Source organism: Pelophylax lessonae, assembly GCF_965119305.1.
Source record: "Pelophylax lessonae genome assembly, chromosome: 7".
Classification (NCBI taxonomy): Eukaryota; Metazoa; Chordata; class Amphibia; order Anura; family Ranidae; genus Pelophylax; species Pelophylax lessonae.
Genome location: NC_138774.1, coordinates 8,139,732 through 8,162,862, shown reverse-complemented (window position 1 = coordinate 8,162,862; position 23,131 = coordinate 8,139,732). Strand labels below are relative to the sequence as shown.

The following is a 23,131-nucleotide window of genomic DNA, read 5'->3' as shown; positions in this document are numbered from 1 at the left end:
GGATCGGGAGGAATGTGACAGTAATAGGCAGTGACAGGTACTCTTTATGGAGGGATCGGGGGGAATGTGACAGTAATAGCAGTGACAGGTACTCTTTATGGAGGGATCAGGGGGAATGTGACAGTAATAGGAGTGACAGGTACTCTTTATGGAGGGATCGGGAGGAATGTGACAGTAATAGGCAGTGACAGGTACTCTTTATGGAGGGATCGGGGAGGAATGTGACAGTAATAGGAGTGACAGGTACTCTTTATGGAGGGATCGGGAGGAATGTGACAGTAATAGGCAGTGACAGGTACTCTTTATGGAGGGATCGGGGAGGAATGTGACAGTAATAGGAGTGACAGGTACTCTTTATGGAGGGATCGGGAGGAATGTGACAGTAATAGGCAGTGACAGGTACTCTTTATGGAGGGATCGGGGGGAATGTGACAGTAATAGGAGTGACAGGTACTCTTTATGGAGGGATCGGGAGGAATGTGACAGTAATAGGCAGTGACAGGTACTCTTTATGGAGGGATCGGGGAGGAATGTGACAGTAATAGGAGTGACAGGTACTCTTTATGGAGGGATCGGGGGGAATGTGACAGTAATAGGAGTGACAGGTACTCTTTATGGAGGGATCGGGGGGAATGTGACAGTAATAGGCAGTGACAGGTTCTCTTTATGGAGGGATCGGGGGGAATGTGACAGTAATAGGAGTGACAGGTACTCTTTATGGAGGGATCGGGGGGAATGTGACAGTAATAGGCAGTGACAGGTACTCTTTATGGAGGGATCGGGGGGAAATTGACAGTAATAGGCAGTGACAGGTACACTTTATGGAGGGATCGGGGAGGAATGTGACAGTAATAGCAGTGACAGGTACTCTTTATGGAGGGATCTGGGGGAATGTGACAGTAATAGGAGTGACAGGTACTCTTTATGGAGGAATCGGGGGGGATGTGACAGTAATAGGAGTGACAGGTACTCTTTATGGAGGGATCGGGAGGAATGTGACAGTAATAGGAGTGACAGGTACTCTTTATGGAGGGATCGGGGGGGGGGGGGGGGGAATGTGACAGTAATAGCAGTGACAGGTACTCTTTATGGAGGGATCGGGGGGAATGTGACAGTAATAGGAGTGACAGGTACTCTTTATGGAGGGATCGGGGGGGATGTGACAGTAATAGGCAGTGACAGGTACTCTTTATGGAGGGATCGGGGAGGAATGTGACAGTAATAGCAGTGACAGGTACTCTTTATGGAGGGATCTGGGGGAATGTGACAGTAATAGGAGTGACAGGTACTCTTTATGGAGGAATCGGGGGGGATGTGACAGTAATAGGAGTGACAGGTACTCTTTATGGAGGGATCGGGAGGAATGTGACAGTAATAGGAGTGACAGGTACTCTTTATGGAGGGATCGGGGGGGGGGGGGGGAATGTGACAGTAATAGCAGTGACAGGTACTCTTTATGGAGGGATCGGGGGGAATGTGACAGTAATAGGAGTGACAGGTACTCTTTATGGAGGGATCGGGGGGGATGTGACAGTAATAGGCAGTGACAGGTACTCTTTATGGAGGGATCGGGAGGAATGTGACAGTAATAGGCAGTGACAGGTACTCTTTATGGAGGGATCAGGGGGAATGTGACAGTAATAGGAGTGACAGGTACTCTTTATGGAGGGATCGGGAGGAATGTGACAGTAATAGGCAGTGACAGGTACTCTTTATGGAGGGATCGGGGAGGAATGTGACAGTAATAGGAGTGACAGGTACTCTTTATGGAGGGATCGGGAGGAATGTGACAGTAATAGGCAGTGACAGGTACTCTTTATGGAGGGATCGGGGAGGAATGTGACAGTAATAGGAGTGACAGGTACTCTTTATGGAGGGATCGGGGGGAATGTGACAGTAATAGGAGTGACAGGTACTCTTTATGGAGGGATCGGGAGGAATGTGACAGTAATAGGCAGTGACAGGTACTCTTTATGGAGGGATCGGTGGGAATGTGACAGTAATAGCAGTGACAGGTACTCTTTATGGAGGGATCAGGGGGAATGTGACAGTAATAGGAGTGACAGGTACTCTTTATGGAGGGATCGGGAGGAATGTGACAGTAATAGGCAGTGACAGGTACTCTTTATGGAGGGATCGGGGAGGAATGTGACAGTAATAGGAGTGACAGGTACTCTTTATGGAGGGATCGGGAGGAATGTGACAGTAATAGGCAGTGACAGGTACTCTTTATGGAGGGATCGGGGAGGAATGTGACAGTAATAGGAGTGACAGGTACTCTTTATGGAGGGATCGGGGGGAATGTGACAGTAATAGGAGTGACAGGTACTCTTTATGGAGGGATTGGGGGGGATGTGACAGTAATAGGCAGTGACAGGTACTCTTTATGGAGGGATCGGGAGGAATGTGACAGTAATAGGCAGTGACAGGTACTCTTTATGGAGGGATCGGGGGGAATGTGACAGTAATAGCAGTGACAGGTACTCTTTATGGAGGGATCGGGAGGAATGTGACAGTAATAGGCAGTGACAGGTACTCTTTATGGAGGGATCGGGGAGGAATGTGACAGTAATAGGAGTGACAGGTACTCTTTATGGAGGGATCGGGAGGAATGTGACAGTAATAGGCAGTGACAGGTACTCTTTATGGAGGGATCGGGGAGGAATGTGACAGTAATAGGAGTGACAGGTACTCTTTATGGAGGGATCGGGAGGAATGTGACAGTAATAGGAGTGACAGGTACTCTTTATGGAGGGATCGGGAGGAATGTGACAGTAATAGGAGTGACAGGTACTCTTTATGGAGGGATCGGGAGGAATGTGACAGTAATAGGCAGTGACAGGTACACTTTATGGAGGAATCAGGGGGGAATGTGACAGTAATAGGAGTGACAGGTACTCTTTATGGAGGAATCAGGGGGGAATGTGACAGTAATAGGAGTGACAGGTACTCTTTATGGAGGAATCGGGGGGGATGTGACAGTAATAGGAGTGACAGGTACTCTTTATGGAGGGATCGGGAGGAATGTGACAGTAATAGGAGTGACAGGTACTCTTTATGGAGGGATCGGGGGGGGGGAATGTGACAGTAATAGCAGTGACAGGTACTCTTTATGGAGGGATCGGGGGGAATGTGACAGTAATAGGAGTGACAGGTACTCTTTATGGAGGGATCGGGGGGGATGTGACAGTAATAGGCAGTGACAGGTACTCTTTATGGAGGGATCGGGAGGAATGTGACAGTAATAGGCAGTGACAGGTACTCTTTATGGAGGGATCGGGGGGAATGTGACAGTAATAGCAGTGACAGGTACTCTTTATGGAGGGATCGGGAGGAATGTGACAGTAATAGGCAGTGACAGGTACTCTTTATGGAGGGATCGGGGAGGAATGTGACAGTAATAGGAGTGACAGGTACTCTTTATGGAGGGATCGGGAGGAATGTGACAGTAATAGGAGTGACAGGTACTCTTTATGGAGGGATCGGGAGGAATGTGACAGTAATAGGCAGTGACAGGTACACTTTATGGAGGAATCAGGGGGGAATGTGACAGTAATAGGAGTGACAGGTACTCTTTATGGAGGAATCAGGGGGGAATGTGACAGTAATAGGAGTGACAGGTACTCTTTATGGAGGAATCGGGGGGGATGTGACAGTAATAGGAGTGACAGGTACTCTTTATGGAGGGATCGGGAGGAATGTGACAGTAATAGGAGTGACAGGTACTCTTTATGGAGGGATCGGGGGGGGGGAATGTGACAGTAATAGCAGTGACAGGTACTCTTTATGGAGGGATCGGGGGGAATGTGACAGTAATAGGAGTGACAGGTACTCTTTATGGAGGGATCGGGGGGGATGTGACAGTAATAGGCAGTGACAGGTACTCTTTATGGAGGGATCGGGAGGAATGTGACAGTAATAGGCAGTGACAGGTACTCTTTATGGAGGGATCGGGGGGAATGTGACAGTAATAGCAGTGACAGGTACTCTTTATGGAGGGATCAGGGGGAATGTGACAGTAATAGGAGTGACAGGTACTCTTTATGGAGGGATCGGGAGGAATCTGACAGTAATAGGCAGTGACAGGTACTCTTTATGGAGGGATCGGGGAGGAATGTGACAGTAATAGGAGTGACAGGTACTCTTTATGGAGGGATTGGGAGGAATGTGACAGTAATAGGCAGTGACAGGTACTCTTTATGGAGGGATCGGGGAGGAATGTGACAGTAATAGGAGTGACAGGTACTCTTTATGGAGGGATCGGGGGGAATGTGACAGTAATAGGAGTGACAGGTACTCTTTATGGAGGGATTGGGGGGGATGTGACAGTAATAGGCAGTGACAGGTACTCTTTATGGAGGGATCGGGAGGAATGTGACAGTAATAGGCAGTGACAGGTACTCTTTATGGAGGGATCGGGGGGAATGTGACAGTAATAGCAGTGACAGGTACTCTTTATGGAGGGATCGGGAGGAATGTGACAGTAATAGGCAGTGACAGGTACTCTTTATGGAGGGATCGGGGAGGAATGTGACAGTAATAGGAGTGACAGGTACTCTTTATGGAGGGATCGGGAGGAATGTGACAGTAATAGGCAGTGACAGGTACTCTTTATGGAGGGATCGGGGAGGAATGTGACAGTAATAGGAGTGACAGGTACTCTTTATGGAGGGATCGGGAGGAATGTGACAGTAATAGGAGTGACAGGTACTCTTTATGGAGGGATCGGGAGGAATGTGACAGTAATAGGCAGTGACAGGTACACTTTATGGAGGAATCAGGGGGGAATGTGACAGTAATAGGAGTGACAGGTACTCTTTATGGAGGAATCAGGGGGGAATGTGACAGTAATAGGAGTGACAGGTACTCTTTATGGAGGAATCGGGGGGGATGTGACAGTAATAGGAGTGACAGGTACTCTTTATGGAGGGATCGGGAGGAATGTGACAGTAATAGGAGTGACAGGTACTCTTTATGGAGGGATCGGGGGGGGGGAATGTGACAGTAATAGCAGTGACAGGTACTCTTTATGGAGGGATCGGGGGGAATGTGACAGTAATAGGAGTGACAGGTACTCTTTATGGAGGGATCGGGGGGGATGTGACAGTAATAGGCAGTGACAGGTACTCTTTATGGAGGGATCGGGAGGAATGTGACAGTAATAGGCAGTGACAGGTACTCTTTATGGAGGGATCGGGGGGAATGTGACAGTAATAGCAGTGACAGGTACTCTTTATGGAGGGATCGGGAGGAATGTGACAGTAATAGGCAGTGACAGGTACTCTTTATGGAGGGATCGGGGAGGAATGTGACAGTAATAGGAGTGACAGGTACTCTTTATGGAGGGATCGGGAGGAATGTGACAGTAATAGGAGTGACAGGTACTCTTTATGGAGGGATCGGGAGGAATGTGACAGTAATAGGCAGTGACAGGTACACTTTATGGAGGAATCAGGGGGGAATGTGACAGTAATAGGAGTGACAGGTACTCTTTATGGAGGAATCAGGGGGGAATGTGACAGTAATAGGAGTGACAGGTACTCTTTATGGAGGAATCGGGGGGGATGTGACAGTAATAGGAGTGACAGGTACTCTTTATGGAGGGATCGGGAGGAATGTGACAGTAATAGGAGTGACAGGTACTCTTTATGGAGGGATCGGGGGGGGGGAATGTGACAGTAATAGCAGTGACAGGTACTCTTTATGGAGGGATCGGGGGGAATGTGACAGTAATAGGAGTGACAGGTACTCTTTATGGAGGGATCGGGGGGGATGTGACAGTAATAGGCAGTGACAGGTACTCTTTATGGAGGGATCGGGAGGAATGTGACAGTAATAGGCAGTGACAGGTACTCTTTATGGAGGGATCGGGGGGAATGTGACAGTAATAGCAGTGACAGGTACTCTTTATGGAGGGATCAGGGGGAATGTGACAGTAATAGGAGTGACAGGTACTCTTTATGGAGGGATCGGGAGGAATGTGACAGTAATAGGCAGTGACAGGTACTCTTTATGGAGGGATCGGGGAGGAATGTGACAGTAATAGGAGTGACAGGTACTCTTTATGGAGGGATTGGGAGGAATGTGACAGTAATAGGCAGTGACAGGTACTCTTTATGGAGGGATCGGGGAGGAATGTGACAGTAATAGGAGTGACAGGTACTCTTTATGGAGGGATCGGGGGGAATGTGACAGTAATAGGCAGTGACAGGTACTCTTTATGGAGGGATCGGGGAGGAATGTGACAGTAATAGGAGTGACAGGTACTCTTTATGGAGGGATCGGGGGGAATGTGACAGTAATAGGAGTGACAGGTACTCTTTATGGAGGGATCGGGGGGAATGTGACAGTAATAGGCAGTGACAGGTTCTCTTTATGGAGGGATCGGGGGGAATGTGACAGTAATAGGAGTGACAGGTACTCTTTATGGAGGGATCGGGGGGAATGTGACAGTAATAGGCAGTGACAGGTACTCTTTATGGAGGGATAGGGGGGAATGTGACGGTAATATGCAGTGACAGGTACTCTTTATGGAGGGATCGGGGGGAATGTGACAGTAATAGGCAGTGACAGGTACTCTTTATGGAGGGATCGGGGGGAATGTGACAGTAATAGGCAGTGACAGGTACACTTTATGGAGGAATCAGGGGGGAATGTGACAGTAATAGGAGTGACAGGTACTCTTTATGGAGGGATCGGGAGGAATGTGACAGTAATAGGAGTGACAGGTACTCTTTATGGAGGGATCGGGGGGGGGGGGGGAATGTGACAGTAATAGCAGTGACAGGTACTCTTTATGGAGGGATCGGGGGGGGGAATGTGACAGTAATAGGAGTGACAGGTACTCTTTATGGAGGGATCGGGGGGAATGTGACAGTAATAGCAGTGACAGGTACTCTTTATGGAGGGATCAGGGGGAATGTGACAGTAATAGGAGTGACAGGTACTCTTTATGGAGGGATCGGGAGGAATGTGACAGTAATAGGCAGTGACAGGTACTCTTTATGGAGGGATCGGGGAGGAATGTGACAGTAATAGGAGTGACAGGTACTCTTTATGGAGGGATCGGGGGGAAATTGACAGTAATAGGCAGTGACAGGTACACTTTATGGAGGAATCAGGGGGGAATGTGACAGTAATAGGAGTGACAGGTACTCTTTATGGAGGAATCGGGGGGGATGTGACAGTAATAGGAGTGACAGGTACTCTTTATGGAGGGATCGGGAGGAATGTGACAGTAATAGGAGTGACAGGTACTCTTTATGGAGGGATCGGGGGGGGGGGGGGGGGGAATGTGACAGTAATAGCAGTGACAGGTACTCTTTATGGAGGGATCGGGGGGAATGTGACAGTAATAGGAGTGACAGGTACTCTTTATGGAGGGATCGGGGGGGATGTGACAGTAATAGGCAGTGACAGGTACTCTTTATGGAGGGATCGGGAGGAATGTGACAGTAATAGGCAGTGACAGGTACTCTTTATGGAGGGATCGGGGGGAATGTGACAGTAATAGCAGTGACAGGTACTCTTTATGGAGGGATCAGGGGGAATGTGACAGTAATAAGAGTGACAGGTACTCTTTATGGAGGGATCGGGAGGAATGTGACAGTAATAGGCAGTGACAGGTACTCTTTATGGAGGGATCGGGGAGGAATGTGACAGTAATAGGAGTGACAGGTACTCTTTATGGAGGGATTGGGAGGAATGTGACAGTAATAGGCAGTGACAGGTACTCTTTATGGAGGGATCGGGGAGGAATGTGACAGTAATAGGAGTGACAGGTACTCTTTATGGAGGGATCGGGGGGAATGTGACAGTAATAGGAGTGACAGGTACTCTTTATGGAGGGATCGGGAGGAATGTGACAGTAATAGGCAGTGACAGGTACTCTTTATGGAGGGATCGGGGAGGAATGTGACAGTAATAGGAGTGACAGGTACTCTTTATGGAGGGATCGGGGGGAATGTGACAGTAATAGGAGTGACAGGTACTCTTTATGGAGGGATCGGGGGGAATGTGACAGTAATAGGCAGTGACAGGTTCTCTTTATGGAGGGATCGGGGGGAATGTGACAGTAATAGGAGTGACAGGTACTCTTTATGGAGGGATCGGGGGGAATGTGACAGTAATAGGCAGTAACAGGTACTCTTTATGGAGGGATAGGGGGGAATGTGACGGTAATATGCAGTGACAGGTACTCTTTATGGAGGGATCGGGGGGAATGTGACAGTAATAGGCAGTGACAGGTACTCTTTATGGAGGGATCGGGGGGGAATGTGACAGTAATAGGAGTGACAGGTACTCTTTATGGAGGAATCAGGGGGGAATGTGACAGTAATAGGAGTGACAGGTACTCTTTATGGAGGGATCGGGAGGAATGTGACAGTAATAGGAGTGACAGGTACTCTTTATGGAGGGATCGGGGGGGGGGGGGGAATGTGACAGTAATAGCAGTGACAGGTACTCTTTATGGAGGGATCGGGGGGGGGAATGTGACAGTAATAGGAGTGACAGGTACTCTTTATGGAGGGATCGAGGGGAATGTGACAGTAATATGCAGAGACAGGTACTCTAAAAGACCCCAAACCCCTCCACTGCACTTCCCTGTCTTCAAAACACCAAAAATTGCATTTTTACATAGTTACATAGTAGGTGAGGTTGAATAAAGACAATAGTCCATCCAGTTCAACCTGTGTAGGTGTGTGTGACTGTAATCATCTCACATAGCCTTTAATCTCCTGATCCTTGAGATGTAAGTCTAAAGGCCCGTACACACGTACCGATCGTCGGCATACAAACGTCGGTGGACGAAGGATCTGCCGATTGTACGCGTGTTAGTATGGTGCCTCCGACAGATGTCTGCGCACAATCCGCGGACAAAAGTCTTTCGTGCAAACATGAAAATATTTGTATGCCGACACCAGAACGGACGATTGTTCGCCTGTCAGTACACAATTCGGCCGACAGACCGCAGATTTGCAAGACTGGGCATGCTCAGAAAATAGAAAACACAGGGAAAGTTAACCATTACATGACATCACTTCTGCAGTCGGCGGACAAAATTCTTGTGCTGTCCTTGTGCTGTCTTTGCACTTTTCAGCAGACACCGACATCCCGGGGAGAAAAGAGGAACATTTGTAAGCCGACCATCGGTACGTGTGTACGGGGCTTAAGAGTCTTTTGAAAGTCACCATACTTCCCGCAGAAACCACCTCTTGTGGTAGACAATTTCACAATCTTGTAGTCCTAACAGTAAAGAACCCTCCTCGTTGCCTGAGGTTAAAACGCTTCTCCTCTAATCGCATTGTATGCCCTCGAGTCCTCATGCAATTCCTTCGAATGAACGGCTTTTTTTCTAAGCTGAGATCCCCATTAAGATATTTATAAATTGCTATCATGTCCCCTCTCAGACGTCTCTTCTCCAGGGAAAATAAATCGAGCGATTGCAGCCGCTCTTCATAGTTAAGGTCCTCCAGCCCCCTAATCAGTTTAGTTGCCCTTCTCTGGACTTTCTCCAGCTCCAACACATCCCTCCTGAGGACTGGCGACCAGAACTGGACAGAATACTCCAGATGCGGTCGGACCAGAGTTTTATAAAGTGGAAGGATTATAGTCTTATTTCTGGAATACATCCCTTTCTTTATGCATGCTAATATTCTGTTGGCTTTGGAAGCTGCCGCTTGACATTGCATGCTATTGCCTAGTCTATCATCAACCAAGACTCCCAGATCTTTCTCCATTTTTGATTCCCCCAAGGGTTCCCCTCCTAACGTGTATTGTGCTTTTATGTTTTTAGTCCCCAAATGCAAAACCTTACACTTCTCCACGTTAAACCTCATTTGCCATGTCGTTGCCCACTCCGTTATTTTGTCCAGGTCATTCTGTAGGATATCTGCTTCATGCTGTGCAGTTATTGCCCTGCCCAATTTTGTGTCATCTGCAAAAACTGATAACGCACTACTGATCCCGTCCTCAATGCTGTTTATGAATAAATTGAACAAGGTTGGTCCCAGGACTGAGCCCTGGGGGACCCCGCTTACTACCTCAGACCAGTCTGAGTATGCGCTGTTTATTACCACCCTTTGGACACGGCCTTTTAGCCAGTTCCGTATCCAAGAGCAAACCCTGCTGTCGATACCTGCAGACCTTATTTTATAAATTAAGCGCTTATGGGGAACTGTATCAAACGCCTTAGCGAAATCCAAGTACACCACATCCACTGGTCTGCCCCTATCTAGCTCACAGCTCACCTCCTCGTAGAACGTTAAGAGATTGGTTTGACAAGAACGCCCATTTGTAAACCCGTGCTGGTTACTACTGATGATGTTGTTGTCTTTAGCAAACTCTACGATATAGTCCCTTATCATCCCCTCCAGAAGTTTACATACTACTGATGTCAGACTGACAGGCCTATAATTTCCCGGTATATGCCTCTGACCCTTTTTGAATATTGGAATCACGTTAGCCTTCCTCCAATCCCCTGGTACATCTCCTGTCCTAATACTGTCCGCAAAGATCAGGAACAGTGGTCTAGATATAACCTTACTGAGTTCCTTGAGTACTCTCGGATGTACGCCATCCGGGCCTGGTGATTTGTTTGTGTTAAGTTTATCCAGCCTTTCCCTGATTTCATCCTCTGTTAGCCATAGTGGCAAGTCCTGGGTATTACTACTAACCATACAGTCATGGTCAGTGTACCCCATACAGTCATGGTCAGTGTACCCCATACAGTCATGGTCAGTGTACCCCTCCGTTTCCTGCGTAAAGACTGACGAGAAAAAAGCATTCAGCATGGTTGCTTTTTCAGTGTCCTCTGTAACCATCCCCCCATCATCGTTAATTATGTGTGCAATATGCTCTGCCTTAGTTTTTTTGCTGTTGATATATTTAAAGAATTTCTTTGGGTTTTTTTTACTATCCTCCGCTATTTGTCTCTCAAAGTTGATTTTAGCCATCTTGATTTCTTGTTTACTTTTCTTATTTGCCTCCTTGTATTGCTGGAAGGTCGATACTGTGCCCTCTGATTTATACTTCTTGAAGGCCATTTTTTTTCCCCTAATAAGTTTTTTAACGCTACGGTTTAGCCAGCCAGGTTTGGCTTTGTCTCTTCTAAATTTATTTCCCATAGGAATGCACTGCAAGATGCCTTTGCTTAAGCCGATGAAGCCGATCCATGGGGCCGTTGACTGCAATTGCCGCCAGGCACCCGCGATCGCTCCCTGCTGAGAGAAAACGACAGTCTGCTGTTGTAAACGGTTGTAAGAGGTCTGCCAGGGGCACGAACCCCGCCCCCATTAGGCAGCGGGAGGCCGATCCACGGGGCCGGTGGACGCGATTGCCACCCGGCACCCGCGATCGCTCGCCATGGAGAGAGAACGACGATCTGCTGTTGTAAGCAGTCTGCCAGAGGAGCGCGCCCGCCCCCATTAGGCAGCGGGGGAGCCGATCCACGGCTGGGAGAGAATAATGGTCTGCTGTTGTAAACGGTTGTAAGCAGTCTGCCGGAGGAGCGCGCCCGCCCCCATTAGGCAGGGGGAAGCCAATCCACGGGACCGGTAGACGCGATTGCCGCCAGGCACCCGAGATCGCTCGCCATGGAGAGAGAATGACGGTCTGCTGTTGCAAGCAGTCTGCCGGAGGCACGCACACGCCCCAATTAGGCAGCGGGGAAGCCGTTGTGAACACAGCAGACTGTTGTTCTCTCTGAAATTAACACAGAGCGCCTGTGATCCTTTTATATAGAATCACAGGTCTCTGTGTTCATTTCACAAGTCCCTCCCCCATACAGTTAGAAAACACTCCCCTAGGCTCACACTTAACCCTTTGTTCACCCCTGGGTTAACCCCTTCCCTGCCAGTGTCATTATTACAGTAACAGTGCATATTTTTAGCACTGATTACTGTAGTAATGTTACTGGTCCCCCCAAAAGTGTCAAAAAATGTCAGTTGGGGGTCCGATCTGTCCGCCGCAATGTCGCAGTCCTGCTAAAAATTGCTGATCGCCGACATTACCAATCCAAATACGCTTATTGGGATTTTATTTTTTACCAAAAATATGTAGCAGAATACAAATTGGCCTAAAATGATGAAAAAAATTGTTTTTTTTTTTTTTTATGGGAATGTTATATAGCAGAAAGTGAAAAATATTGTTTTCATTTTCAGAATTGTTGCTCTTTTTTTTGTTTATAGCGCAAAAATTTTAAATCGCACAGAAAATCAAATACCACCAAAAGAAAGCTCTATTTGTGGGAAAAAAAAGGACATTAATTTTATTTGGGTACAGCGTGGCACGACCGTGCAATTGTCAATTAAAGTAACGCAGTGCCGAATAGTCTGGTCATTAAGGGGGCAAATCCTTTTGGTCCAGAAGTGGTTAAAGAGTCTCCACAGTGAGAGCGCATGCATTCTGACGGATAGATGGAGGACAGGTGACTGGAGGGAGCCCACTACTCAAAGGAGCAGGAACGCACTGAACACATTGCACAATGGCAGCAAAGGTGTCAGTGCATTGCCTGACCAATATAACAATAATACAAATATAATATATAACTGGTCTAAACAGCAAGGAGCACTGGAAGGGCAAACGCATGTCAGAAAAGCCCTCCAGTTAAGTATTACCAACTCTTCTACGATCAATTGCTACCCCACCTACAGGCGTAAGCTGCCCTTCCCTCTCAGGGCGGTTGCTTGCGCCCTAAAACTTTACATGCTCATATCACGATCCTCCCGAAACTTGCGAAATACCTGTCTTTATGTAGTAGCTTTCGACCAATTTCACTTCTGAACACTGACCTGAAGCTTTATGCTAAGGCCCTTGCAAATAGACTGCTTCCTTTGATGCCACAATGGATCTCGAAGGACCAGACTGGCTTTATCCCCGGGTCGGGAGGTAAGGGATAACTCCCTTCACAAGTTGTCGTTGATCTCCCATGCTAAACATAGCGCGGAACCTACCCTTTTGCTCTCTACCGACGCCGAAAAGGCATTCGACAGGGTGGATTGGGTCTTCCTTATGGAGACTCTGTCCTCCATGGGTATTGGCCCATGGATGCTGGACAGAATTAAAGCTTTGTATGATACACCAACGGCGCAAATACGGGTAAATGGAACACTAAGTGAACCTCTCATCCTTTATAATGGTACTCGTCAGGGTTGTCCCCTTTCCCCTCTTTTATTCGTCTTGTCCCTTGAACCCTTCCTTTCCACGATTAGGCTAAACCCTAACATTCATGGTATTAAAGTAGGCCAGTATGAACACAAATATGCTGCGTATGCGGGTGACGTGTTTTATGTTCAACAGCCCATGGTTACACTCCCTAATTTGATGTCAGAATTTATTTCATATGTCACTTTATCTAACTTTAAAATAAACCTAAAATTCTGGGGTATAGACAAAATTTACCCTATATGGCGGGGGTCCAATTTAGTCAGGGAGCTCTCGAAACGAGAAACTCACTGGATATACCTTACCAATTCTATGTTTCCCAATGGCCTCAATGTCGAACTAGATGTCAATTGCTACATTAGCAATTATTGATGTTGAGGGTTGCCATGCATATGAGGGACTAATGTTCCCATCTTTGCATAGAACAAGGTGTGGCTTGCTTTATTAATTTTTATATTTATTTAGTTTTAAGATTTGAATTTTATCAGCATGTATTGCAGTAGTCTGATTTGTTTTGGTACTGCACATATGCCTAAATTATATCTATATATATTTTATTTCTTTGGAGATCTCCATTTCTGATATGTAATTTGTGCTATTTATCCCCCTGAATATTGGGTGGGCACATATCCAATATGCACCCATAACTAATTATTCTTGGATGGTCTAAAGATCACCACCCACACTCAGGGTTAATACCACTGAGTTAAATATGAAATGGGTATAAGAATAAGATGTGGAGGTCTCTTATATTGTTTATGATTGTATAAGTATAATAATGTCATCTATTTATATGATGTACTGTATGTTTATTTACTTTTGCTTCGTTTAGATGTTGCTTTAAGGGACAATAGACGTCCTGTGGCTAATGTGCGATCATTGTGGGGTTATATAATCTATTTTACCCCCGTAATGTGCACCAGACTTTCTTCTAACTGCAAATTATGGCCGTTGTAAGGAGGAAGATCATCGGCCTCACGTGGGTCCCCTAATAATGATGTGAATGTATTCATAAACATTTACTGTCAAGCGATCAATGTAACATATCGGGGATCTCCGGTGAACCCTGTCTGCTTCCCCTGGCCGGCTGTCATTGCGTTGTGAGAAGTTGGTGGTAAGAGTTAAGCGGCTGGAGAGGAGGGAGATAAGTAGTGGTGTCCGGGCTGCGTGCCCACGCCCTCTGTTGAAGTTTGATGACGAAACGCGTCAGGGCGTGAACACGTGGTCACCCCGGCAACCAGACGCAGAGCGGCTGATACGAATGTCTCCGAGATCCCCCGGACGCTGACGAGCGAGGGACGGTGAGATTCTCGGCGGCCCAGCTGCCGTCTTATTTTGCCTGCTATACATTGTTTTGAGCCTTTTGATTTGAATTGTGTGAGTGTATAGGGAAGAGGTTTGGGGGTTTTGTGCCAATAAAGTTTTTTGGACTACTGCCCTATGAGCCCTCTCTCTTTATATGCTCCCTCATGTCCTTGTTGGAAGTGTATGCCGCCACTGGTTAAGGTTTATTTATGCATATAAGCCGGAGTCTGGAGACAACAGTTCCAGTGGAGGTTTGAGCACGCATTCCTGGCGGAGATCCATCCTGAGCAAGGATTCATTCTAAAGGCACATATTATTATACATTTGGTGAGTGAGCACTACCTAAGGGGGGTCACGTGGTGCGGTGAAAGCTTTGTGTTCCCAACTTCACTTCGTGGTGTTTGGCCATCCCACCCTTTGGACTTTTGTGGACTTACCTGTGTATATTCCTGTGTGGGTTTATACCATCATTTCAGCGCTGCTTATGTGTTGGACTTTCCTGTTTTGATTGACACTGGAGGAGATATGAACATTAGTTTGTTTGAGTTTAAAATAAATCTGTCTAAATCTGAGATCCTCCCAGACTTGTTGTATCTTTAGAACCATCTTTCCCTTTTGTTTGGCAAAAGCGTTCTATACAGTACCTGGGAATACGTCTCACTGCCTGCCCCCGTCGTCTCTTTTGGGAAAATTAAAAACCCTTGGTGAATACTATTCGTGCGGATTTGGGAAGGTGGACCCCCCCCCCCCCCCCTGGCCCGCTCATGGTCGGGTAGAATTAATGTTATTAAAATGAACGTTCTGCCGAGACTCTTATGTATGTTTCAAATGATACCTTTCCTGGTCCCTCCGGGTTTCTTTAAAACACTGACAGCTTTGGTTTGTAAGTATGTTTGGCAATGCAGATGCCCTCGTATTGCCCTCCGCCAGCTGGTTATGCCTCGTACACACGCAACGATTGTTGGCCGACCGATCGGCCGTCTTTTGTCCAGTGTTGTTGTGTTGGTTGAAATGTGCTCTAGACTGCACACAAATTTTCTCGGCCAACAAAAACCAACTTCAGAAGTGATGTCATGTGCTGGTTAACTTTCCGTGTGTTTTTTCTTCTCTGAGCATGCCCAGTCTTGGTCATCTGATTTTTGTCTGCCGAAATCTGTACTGACTGATGGGAAATCGACCGTTCTGTTGACGGCCAACAAAAATTTTATAGCATGCACACCAGATTTTGTTCGGCCGAAAAGTCGCAGTCGGTTGTCGGAAGCATCATAGTAACAAGCCGAAAATCAGCGGATCGGACGGTGGCCGAAAATTCACGGCCAACAATCGTTGCGTGTGTACGAGGCATTAGACCTAAAACTGAAGGGGGCTTGGCCTTTCCGGACTTCAAAAAATATTATGATGCATCAGTGCTCCTTCGTGTACTGGATTGGAAACACCATGGGAATACTAAACTCTGGATCCAGCTAGAATCATATTTGCACCATACCACCTTATATCCGCAAGTGTGGATACCACGCCAACATATATCACACTCTGTGGATACCTCCCCCCTAACCACCTCCACTTTGGCCATATGAGATTCTGTACACAGACGCAATCAATGGTGCTACAACTCTCCCTTGATGCCTTTGCTGGGCCACTCTTACTTTCTGCCAGGAAGCATGGACTCTGCGTTCGGTAAATGGCTTCCTTTTTCCCCACCTCTGCTTCATCATATTATTTCGGCTTCGGTAATTCTGCCCCTCTCTGACCTGCTCCCTGATTCACCAGCCACCCCGATGATCCATTGGCAATATCGACAACTATCCGGATTTGTGCACGCTTTACCCAAGCCTATTTGCTTATTTGCGGATCTGAATTGGTATTAGCAATGTCACAAATTCCTAAGGCTCGGTTTCCACTAGTGCGACTTGCGGTGCGACTTGACACATGTCAAGTCGCATGACAAGTCAAAACCCATTGTTTTCAATATGGACCGTTTCCACTGCTGCGACTCAAGACGCAGCGTCTTCAAAATTGCTTCTTGCACTACTTTGGGCCGACTTTAGTGCGATATGTCCCTCATAGAAGGTAATGTAAGTCGCAACGAAGTCGCAGTACACGGTTTTGAACGCGACTTTGTCTCGACTTCGTTGCGATTTGCACGGAAGTTTACAGTAAATTTTTTTTATTGTTATGTTCCGCCCCAAATCACATGATCTCTGCACCTCCCAAGAACATCACTTCCCATAGTTAGCAGAGGAGAGGAGAGTGTTATATACAGCAAGCATGCCAAGATCCAGGAAGAATAAAAGAACATCTCATGATAATGAGGAGATCATTCGTCTGGTCAGAGCTCGCCCCTCAATATACGACACCCGAGACCCCTTATATAAGGACCATGTGAGGAAGGAGAGAGCATGGCTGGAGATTGCAAGGATCTATTTTGAAAATTGGGACTGTCTTACAAGTACAGAACGGACTGAAAAATGTAAGTGTTTCATATATGCAATTTATCACATTGCTGCTTGCCCCCATATGTACAGTACAGTACCGTTATTTTCTTTTTTTCAGTGCACTCCTTACAAACCAGATGGAGAAGCATAAAGGACTGCTATAACCGCTATCTCAGAAAATTACGAGAAGCAAGGAGTGGTTCTGGGTCCTCCAGAATTGTCCCTTATGCGCATGCCCAGGAGCTGGAATTTTTAAGGCCGGTGTTGGAGATGCGAGAGTAAGTTGTCAGCATTTTTTTAGATACTGTAGTTGACATATAAAATATATTAATATTCCTAAAATTTTAAATGTATTCATTATATTTCAGAACCCAAGCAAGCTGGCAAGACTCCTCACTTGGTTCTGAACAGCAGGAGGGGTCACAGGAGGCGGCAGCGGAGGAGGAGGAGGAGGAGGGATGCCAAGACCCTGGTGACCCTGACCCTGATGGTGAGGAATCAGAGGGAGTAATGTCAAGACCATTGTCCATTATTGATTCTCCTGCTGCGGTGGAGGCTGAACCAGGGCCTAGTACAGAACAAAGGCCTTCACGAAGATCTTCCTCAAGGTCTTCATCAAGGGTGAATCCTAGGGGTGGTAAACCCATGGAGGAGGTTCTGAAGGTGGTGAAGGAAATGAACACACACATGAAGGAAAGCATGTGTGATGACACTGCTTTCATGACCGTGCTGTTGGGTATGTGCAAGCAGGTCCCCCCTGAGAAAAAGTATGCACTAAGGATGGCTCTCATGTCAACCGCCCAATCTTTTGTGGTTGGGGAGGCAAGCTCTACAGCATGTATGGAAACCCCCCCCCCACCACACATATCCCCCCAATTACCAGTACCCACCACCACCACCACCACCACCAAGTTCACAGTATGGGCACCAAGTTAATCGCCCATACTACGATGAGTATGGCAACATGCCGAATATCTCCAGGCCCCGCATGTTGCACCCAATACCGCCCCCTATTGCCTCCACCCTTGGCACACCAAGACCTTACCAACCTGCTCCCATGCAGGTTACGCCTTTCCCGGAAAGGCAATACCGTCAGGGATCTGCAAGTGATTACCCAAGCCCATCTGGCCCATCAAATATTTCTCATTCTGGGTCAACTGAATCTCCAATTATATACCAGGAATTGTAATTTTTTTTGTTTTTGGTGTTGTTAACATTTTACCTGTTAATTTATTTTTTCATTGTTTTGGTGCTGGTATCTCCAAAACATTGGTGATGTTGTTATAAAAAGTTTATTTTTTTCTAAATTTTGAAAAAAAAAAAAAAAAAAAAAATTACCTTGTTACTCTACTCTGTGGTTTTTGTTTGGATTATTTTTGCTTCTATAGTACTGTCAATAATGTGTGTATGCTATATAATTATATCTACAGTAGAAAACAGCAAAACAGAAGGTTAAGCAATGTATTTTTATTATAGCTAGAACTGGAACAATATGCAGACTTTGGTTATAATTGCACAGAAATATAAGGAAAACATAACAGAATTTTATTCAAAATTGGACTGTGTTGGAACGTGTGATACATTATGAAATAGCGTCCAGCTGCCAGGGGACAGAACCAGCAGCAGACATGAAAAAGGATGTGAATCCCTCACGCACAGTAGCACCATTGCTTGTGCCCCTACTGGCACTCAAACTTGCACCCTCCATGTCATTCATGCCACAATCTTCATGATTGTACCCATCACGAAGTGCAACATAGTTGTGAAGAACACATGCTGCTTTGACTGCACATATTGCATTATCCATTTTTAAATTGATAGATGTGTGCAGGAACCTCCACTTGTTAGCTAAAATTCCAAAGGCGCATTCAACAACTCGTCTTGCCCTGGTTAAGCGGTAGTTGAAAACTCTTTTTTCCACAGTCAGAGACCGATTTGAATAGGGCCTTAAGAGATGATGACTGAGAGCGAAAGCCTCATCTCCAACAAAAACAAATGGCTGTGGTGGTCCGTTTGTCCCTGGTAGTGGACAGTCCGGTGGCAGCTGAAGTCCATCTTCCCTCAACATTCTTCCGAATGTGGATCTCGCAAATATGCTCGAGTCTGAGCTGCTTCCATACGAACCTATGTCTACATAGCTAAAACAGTATTTGGCATCAGCCACTGCTAGTAAGACAAAAGAAAAGTATTTTTTGTAGTTGAAGAATTTACTTCCACTGCCAATGGGCTTCAATATTCTAATGTGTTTTCCGTCAATTGCACCAACACAATTTGGAAAATTGCAGTGGTCCCAGAAATATTCTGCTATCTTGCACCAGTCTTCTGTAGTGGGTTTCTTCAGGACCAAATCCTTAAGAACATTCCAGATGGCTCTGCAGGTATCATGGATAATATAGCTGGCAGTAGTTTTGCCAACCAAGAACTCATAATGTAAACTTGTAAAGGAATGTCCAGTTGCCAGGTACCTAAAAATAAAAAAATAATGTTAGAATGATGCATAAACTGGCTTGGACGAAGGTACCTGAGGAAATGAAGGAAGAAGATAGGCAGGAGAAAGACACTGTTGAAAAAAACATGGCAAACATAATCACAACCACTACTACATATATGTTACATGATAATTACATGATAATGTGTCTCTCCAAATGCCTCAGGAGGTAAGTAGGTTGGAAAATTTACCTCAATGTGATAATCAGTCTTTCTATGGGCGGAATACTCCTTCTGAATCTAGTGTTTTGTCTCTCTAGATGTGTGGAGAGCAGAGCCAACAATTCATCAAAACTGTAAAAAAAAAACATATATGGCATTTATCAACATTATCCATGTAAAAAATAACATACATAGAGACATATTTGTTAAAGAGTTGACATGAACATATGTTCTGACCTTTTAATTGACATCCGTGTGTAATTAAAGAATTTGTCTTCATGAGCACGGAGGTCATGATAAAGGATCCTGAACTGGCCTCTCTCTTCCCTTTGGGAGATGACAGGATGGATCCAGAAGCGATGCCTTCTCCTTCTCCGGTCCTCTTCTTCCTCATCAATAACAGCTGCTACAGCAGCCATAATTACTGCTGCTCCAACATACTGCATAGCCAACATGTTTCCTGCAACATACACTACTATTCCAAAACAGGAAATTACATCACTAGCAGGAAAAGGAATCTTTTATGTGCAAGTCGCATACATCAAAGTCGCAACAAGTCGTAGCCGCAACAAGTCGTTGTAAATTCGTACACAAGTCGCGCGTTTATCAAAGTACAAAGTCGCTATTGAAGACGCGCGACTTTGAAGTCGCACTAGTGGAAACCCAGCCTAAAGGTGGTCTATCCCTCATGTACAAAGCATTAATAAAGATGGAGATCACCACGGATAGTCCTTTTCTATCAAAATGGGAACATGACCTTACCTGCTCTTTAACGGATCACCAACACAAACCGATACAAACTGCTGTCCAGATGGCACTACTCCCCCAACCAGTTGCAGTGAATGTTCCCAGACTACTCTGCTCCTTGCTGGAGAGGTTGTGGAGAAAATGCCTCCCATGCTCATATGTGGTGGTCTTGTCCACTTCTACGCCCATATTGGTCCTCTGTTTTGCACTGGATCAACTTCATCCAGGGCTCTGCGGTTCCCGGACGACCCCTGGGTGGTTTTGTTTTATTGTTCAGGTGAGCCAGTAGGCAGACATGGGAGTAAGTCACACATGTGCAAGTCACAAGCAAGTCTCAAGTCTTAACCTTCAAGTCTCAAGCAAGTCCCAAGTTACTGTGGCGAAAAGCAAGCAAGTCAAGTCGAATCCCTGCTAGAAGTCAAGCAAGTCAAGTCAAGTCATTTATTTGGTCAAGTCACAAATCAAGTCAAAATATTGCTTTAACAGATCTTGAGAAAATGCAAATATTTAATAACTTCAAAAATTCATTTCGAGTCATATGTCTCAAGTCAAAGTCAAGTCTCAAGTCATGAATACCAAGTCAAAGTCAAGTCGAGTCTTTAATTAATTTTAGTCAAGCAAGTCTCAAGTCCTCCAACTGGTGACTTAAGTCTGACTTAAGTCAAGTCAGTGACTCAAGTCCCCCACCTCTGCCAGTAGTTCAAATGTGGTTAGAACGAGTCGCACATATAGCCCGCATGGAGGATCTTTCCCTAACCTTGAAAGATCAAGCTCATATCTACTCAAAAAGAGTGGCCTGCTGGCTCGCCTTCATATGTTCCTCGAAGTATACTGAAATGATGTTCCCTAACATTGATATTCCCACTTAATTTTGGACTTACTGTGTTATTTTACAGATGAAATTTTTTATGGATGTTGGTTATGTTGCTCTATGACCATTGCAGAGCTCCCCGGATGGTATCCCCCCTCCCCCCCCCATTTTATTTCCCTACTTCCTCCCCCGCTTTTCCCCTTTTTTCTTTCTCATCTCTGTTTCTCTTTCTTTTCCATTTTTCTGCCTTTCTTTTTCTATATTCTTGTTTTTTTGTTTTTTTCCTAAACTCAGGTGACATGGTCATATATGAGTTTACCTTATTAGTAACTTTGATGTACATCGCATACCCTAGATATGGTTGCTCAAGTTTTCATTTTAACATTGATACCCGTTCACATAGTGCCGGGTTTGTACTTTGTACTATTTTTTCTGTTTTTCTTTTTCCTTAAAAAATGTTTTCAATAAACAGTTATTAAATAAAAAAAAAAACATAAAAAAAAATCCCTTCAGTCACTTGTCCTCCATCTGTCCATCAGAATACATGTGCTCCCACTGTGGAGACTCTTTAACCTCCCTGGCGGTCTGATTATGTCAGGATTTCTGTGCTAAAAGCGGTACATTGTTTTACATAGAAATCTGTTGTTTTACATTTTAAAACTCACCTTCCCCTGCGATCCCCCGCTGTCCTCCCCCTGCCGTCCTCCCCCCACCGTTCCTACCGCCGTCCTCCCCCGCCGTCCTCCCACTGTCCTCCCCTGCTGTCCCCCCGCCGTCCTCCTGCCATTCTCCCCCGCCGTCCTCCCCCGCCGTCCTCCCACTGTCCTCCCCCGCTGTCCTCCCCCGCTGTCCTCCCCGGCTGTCCTCCCGCCATTCTCCCCTGCCGTCCTAGTCATTAGGTGCGGAAAGTAAGGACAGCGACGATTCTGATGTCTCTTTCTGGCACATCGCTCTGTTGGAAATTCGGAAGAATCATTTGATATACTTCCCAAATTCCACAAGCGATGTGCCAGAAAGAGACATCAGAATCGCCATAAATAAGAGAAGGTTCTCCATAGTGTAGTAAATTTTAATATAGCTTTATTATATAAAAATATATTGCACTTACAGTTATGCAATGCAATGAGGGGTTAAGTATAGATTCCAGGAGGACCATCATGGCGGTGATAATACTTCCGTGGGTGTAGGAGGATCAATATGGAGTCCGACTCACTTCCGGTCTACGCCGAATGATCATCCTTCAATAAGAGGTGGATGGGTGGAATAGGTGGAGTCAGGGGCGTAACTACAGGGGTTGCAATTGCAACCGGGCCCCATGCTCAAGGGGCCTTGTGCAGCTCCCCTGTACACCTGAAAAGGAGGGGCGGCGGGGGCAGCATGTAGAGAAATCACTGTCCTCCTTTTTCTTCCTGTAGCTGCAGGAGGAAAATGGAGGAGATTGGTTCCTCTGTATGCTGCCGCCACCACTCCTCCTATCCAGTTCACTTGTGTTCTGCTGTCTCTGGGCCCCTGTGTGCTCCCTTGGTCCCCCCCCCCCCCACTGTGCTCCCTTCCCTCTCCTGCCGGCTGCTGCAGGGGATGTGTCACAATAGAGAACCAGGAAGGGGTCGGTAAATATGTAATTTACCAGCTCCTTCCTTTTCTGAATGGACAGAGTCATAGTCAGTGACATTGTAAAAAAATAAAATAGAATGATAAAAAAATAATACAATTAAAATACCAAAAAATAAAAACTACTGACACCAGTGGGTGAACTTCCAGGATCGTAAAGGTCAAACTTGTGACTGGGCCCTGGCATTCCACCACCGTGGGGGGGGCCAAGATGGCAGGAAGGGGGCCCACTGCAGAACTTGTGAAAGGGTCCCATTGCGGGACCGTAATAAAGAGCCCCACAACGAGAGCAAGGGGCCCCAGAATCAGTAGGAAGAGCCCCAGACTTGAAGGAAAGGGCCCCGGCCAGGGGTCCGGGGGGCCCTTCGTGGTTTTTTGCACCGGGGCCCTGAAGGTTCTACTTACGCCT

At 46.2% G+C, this 23,131-nt stretch overlaps 1 protein-coding gene across 1 annotated transcript in view; it reads right to left on the bottom strand.

Moving 5' to 3' along the window:
• The window catches only part of LOC309559878 (uncharacterized protein), a gene marked incomplete at both ends in the record, with an annotated part of 37,266 nt that extends 15,812 nt beyond the window's left edge, over positions 1–21,454 (bottom strand). The window contains 3 exons of the mRNA XM_082263305.1: positions 14,070–14,152; positions 18,600–19,131; positions 21,431–21,454. Of these exons, the coding sequence (XP_082119431.1) occupies positions 14,070–14,152; positions 18,600–19,131; positions 21,431–21,454 (639 nt within the window). The remainder of the gene's footprint in view (positions 1–14,069; positions 14,153–18,599; positions 19,132–21,430) is intronic.
• Between the last annotated feature and the right edge of the window lie 1,677 nt (positions 21,455–23,131).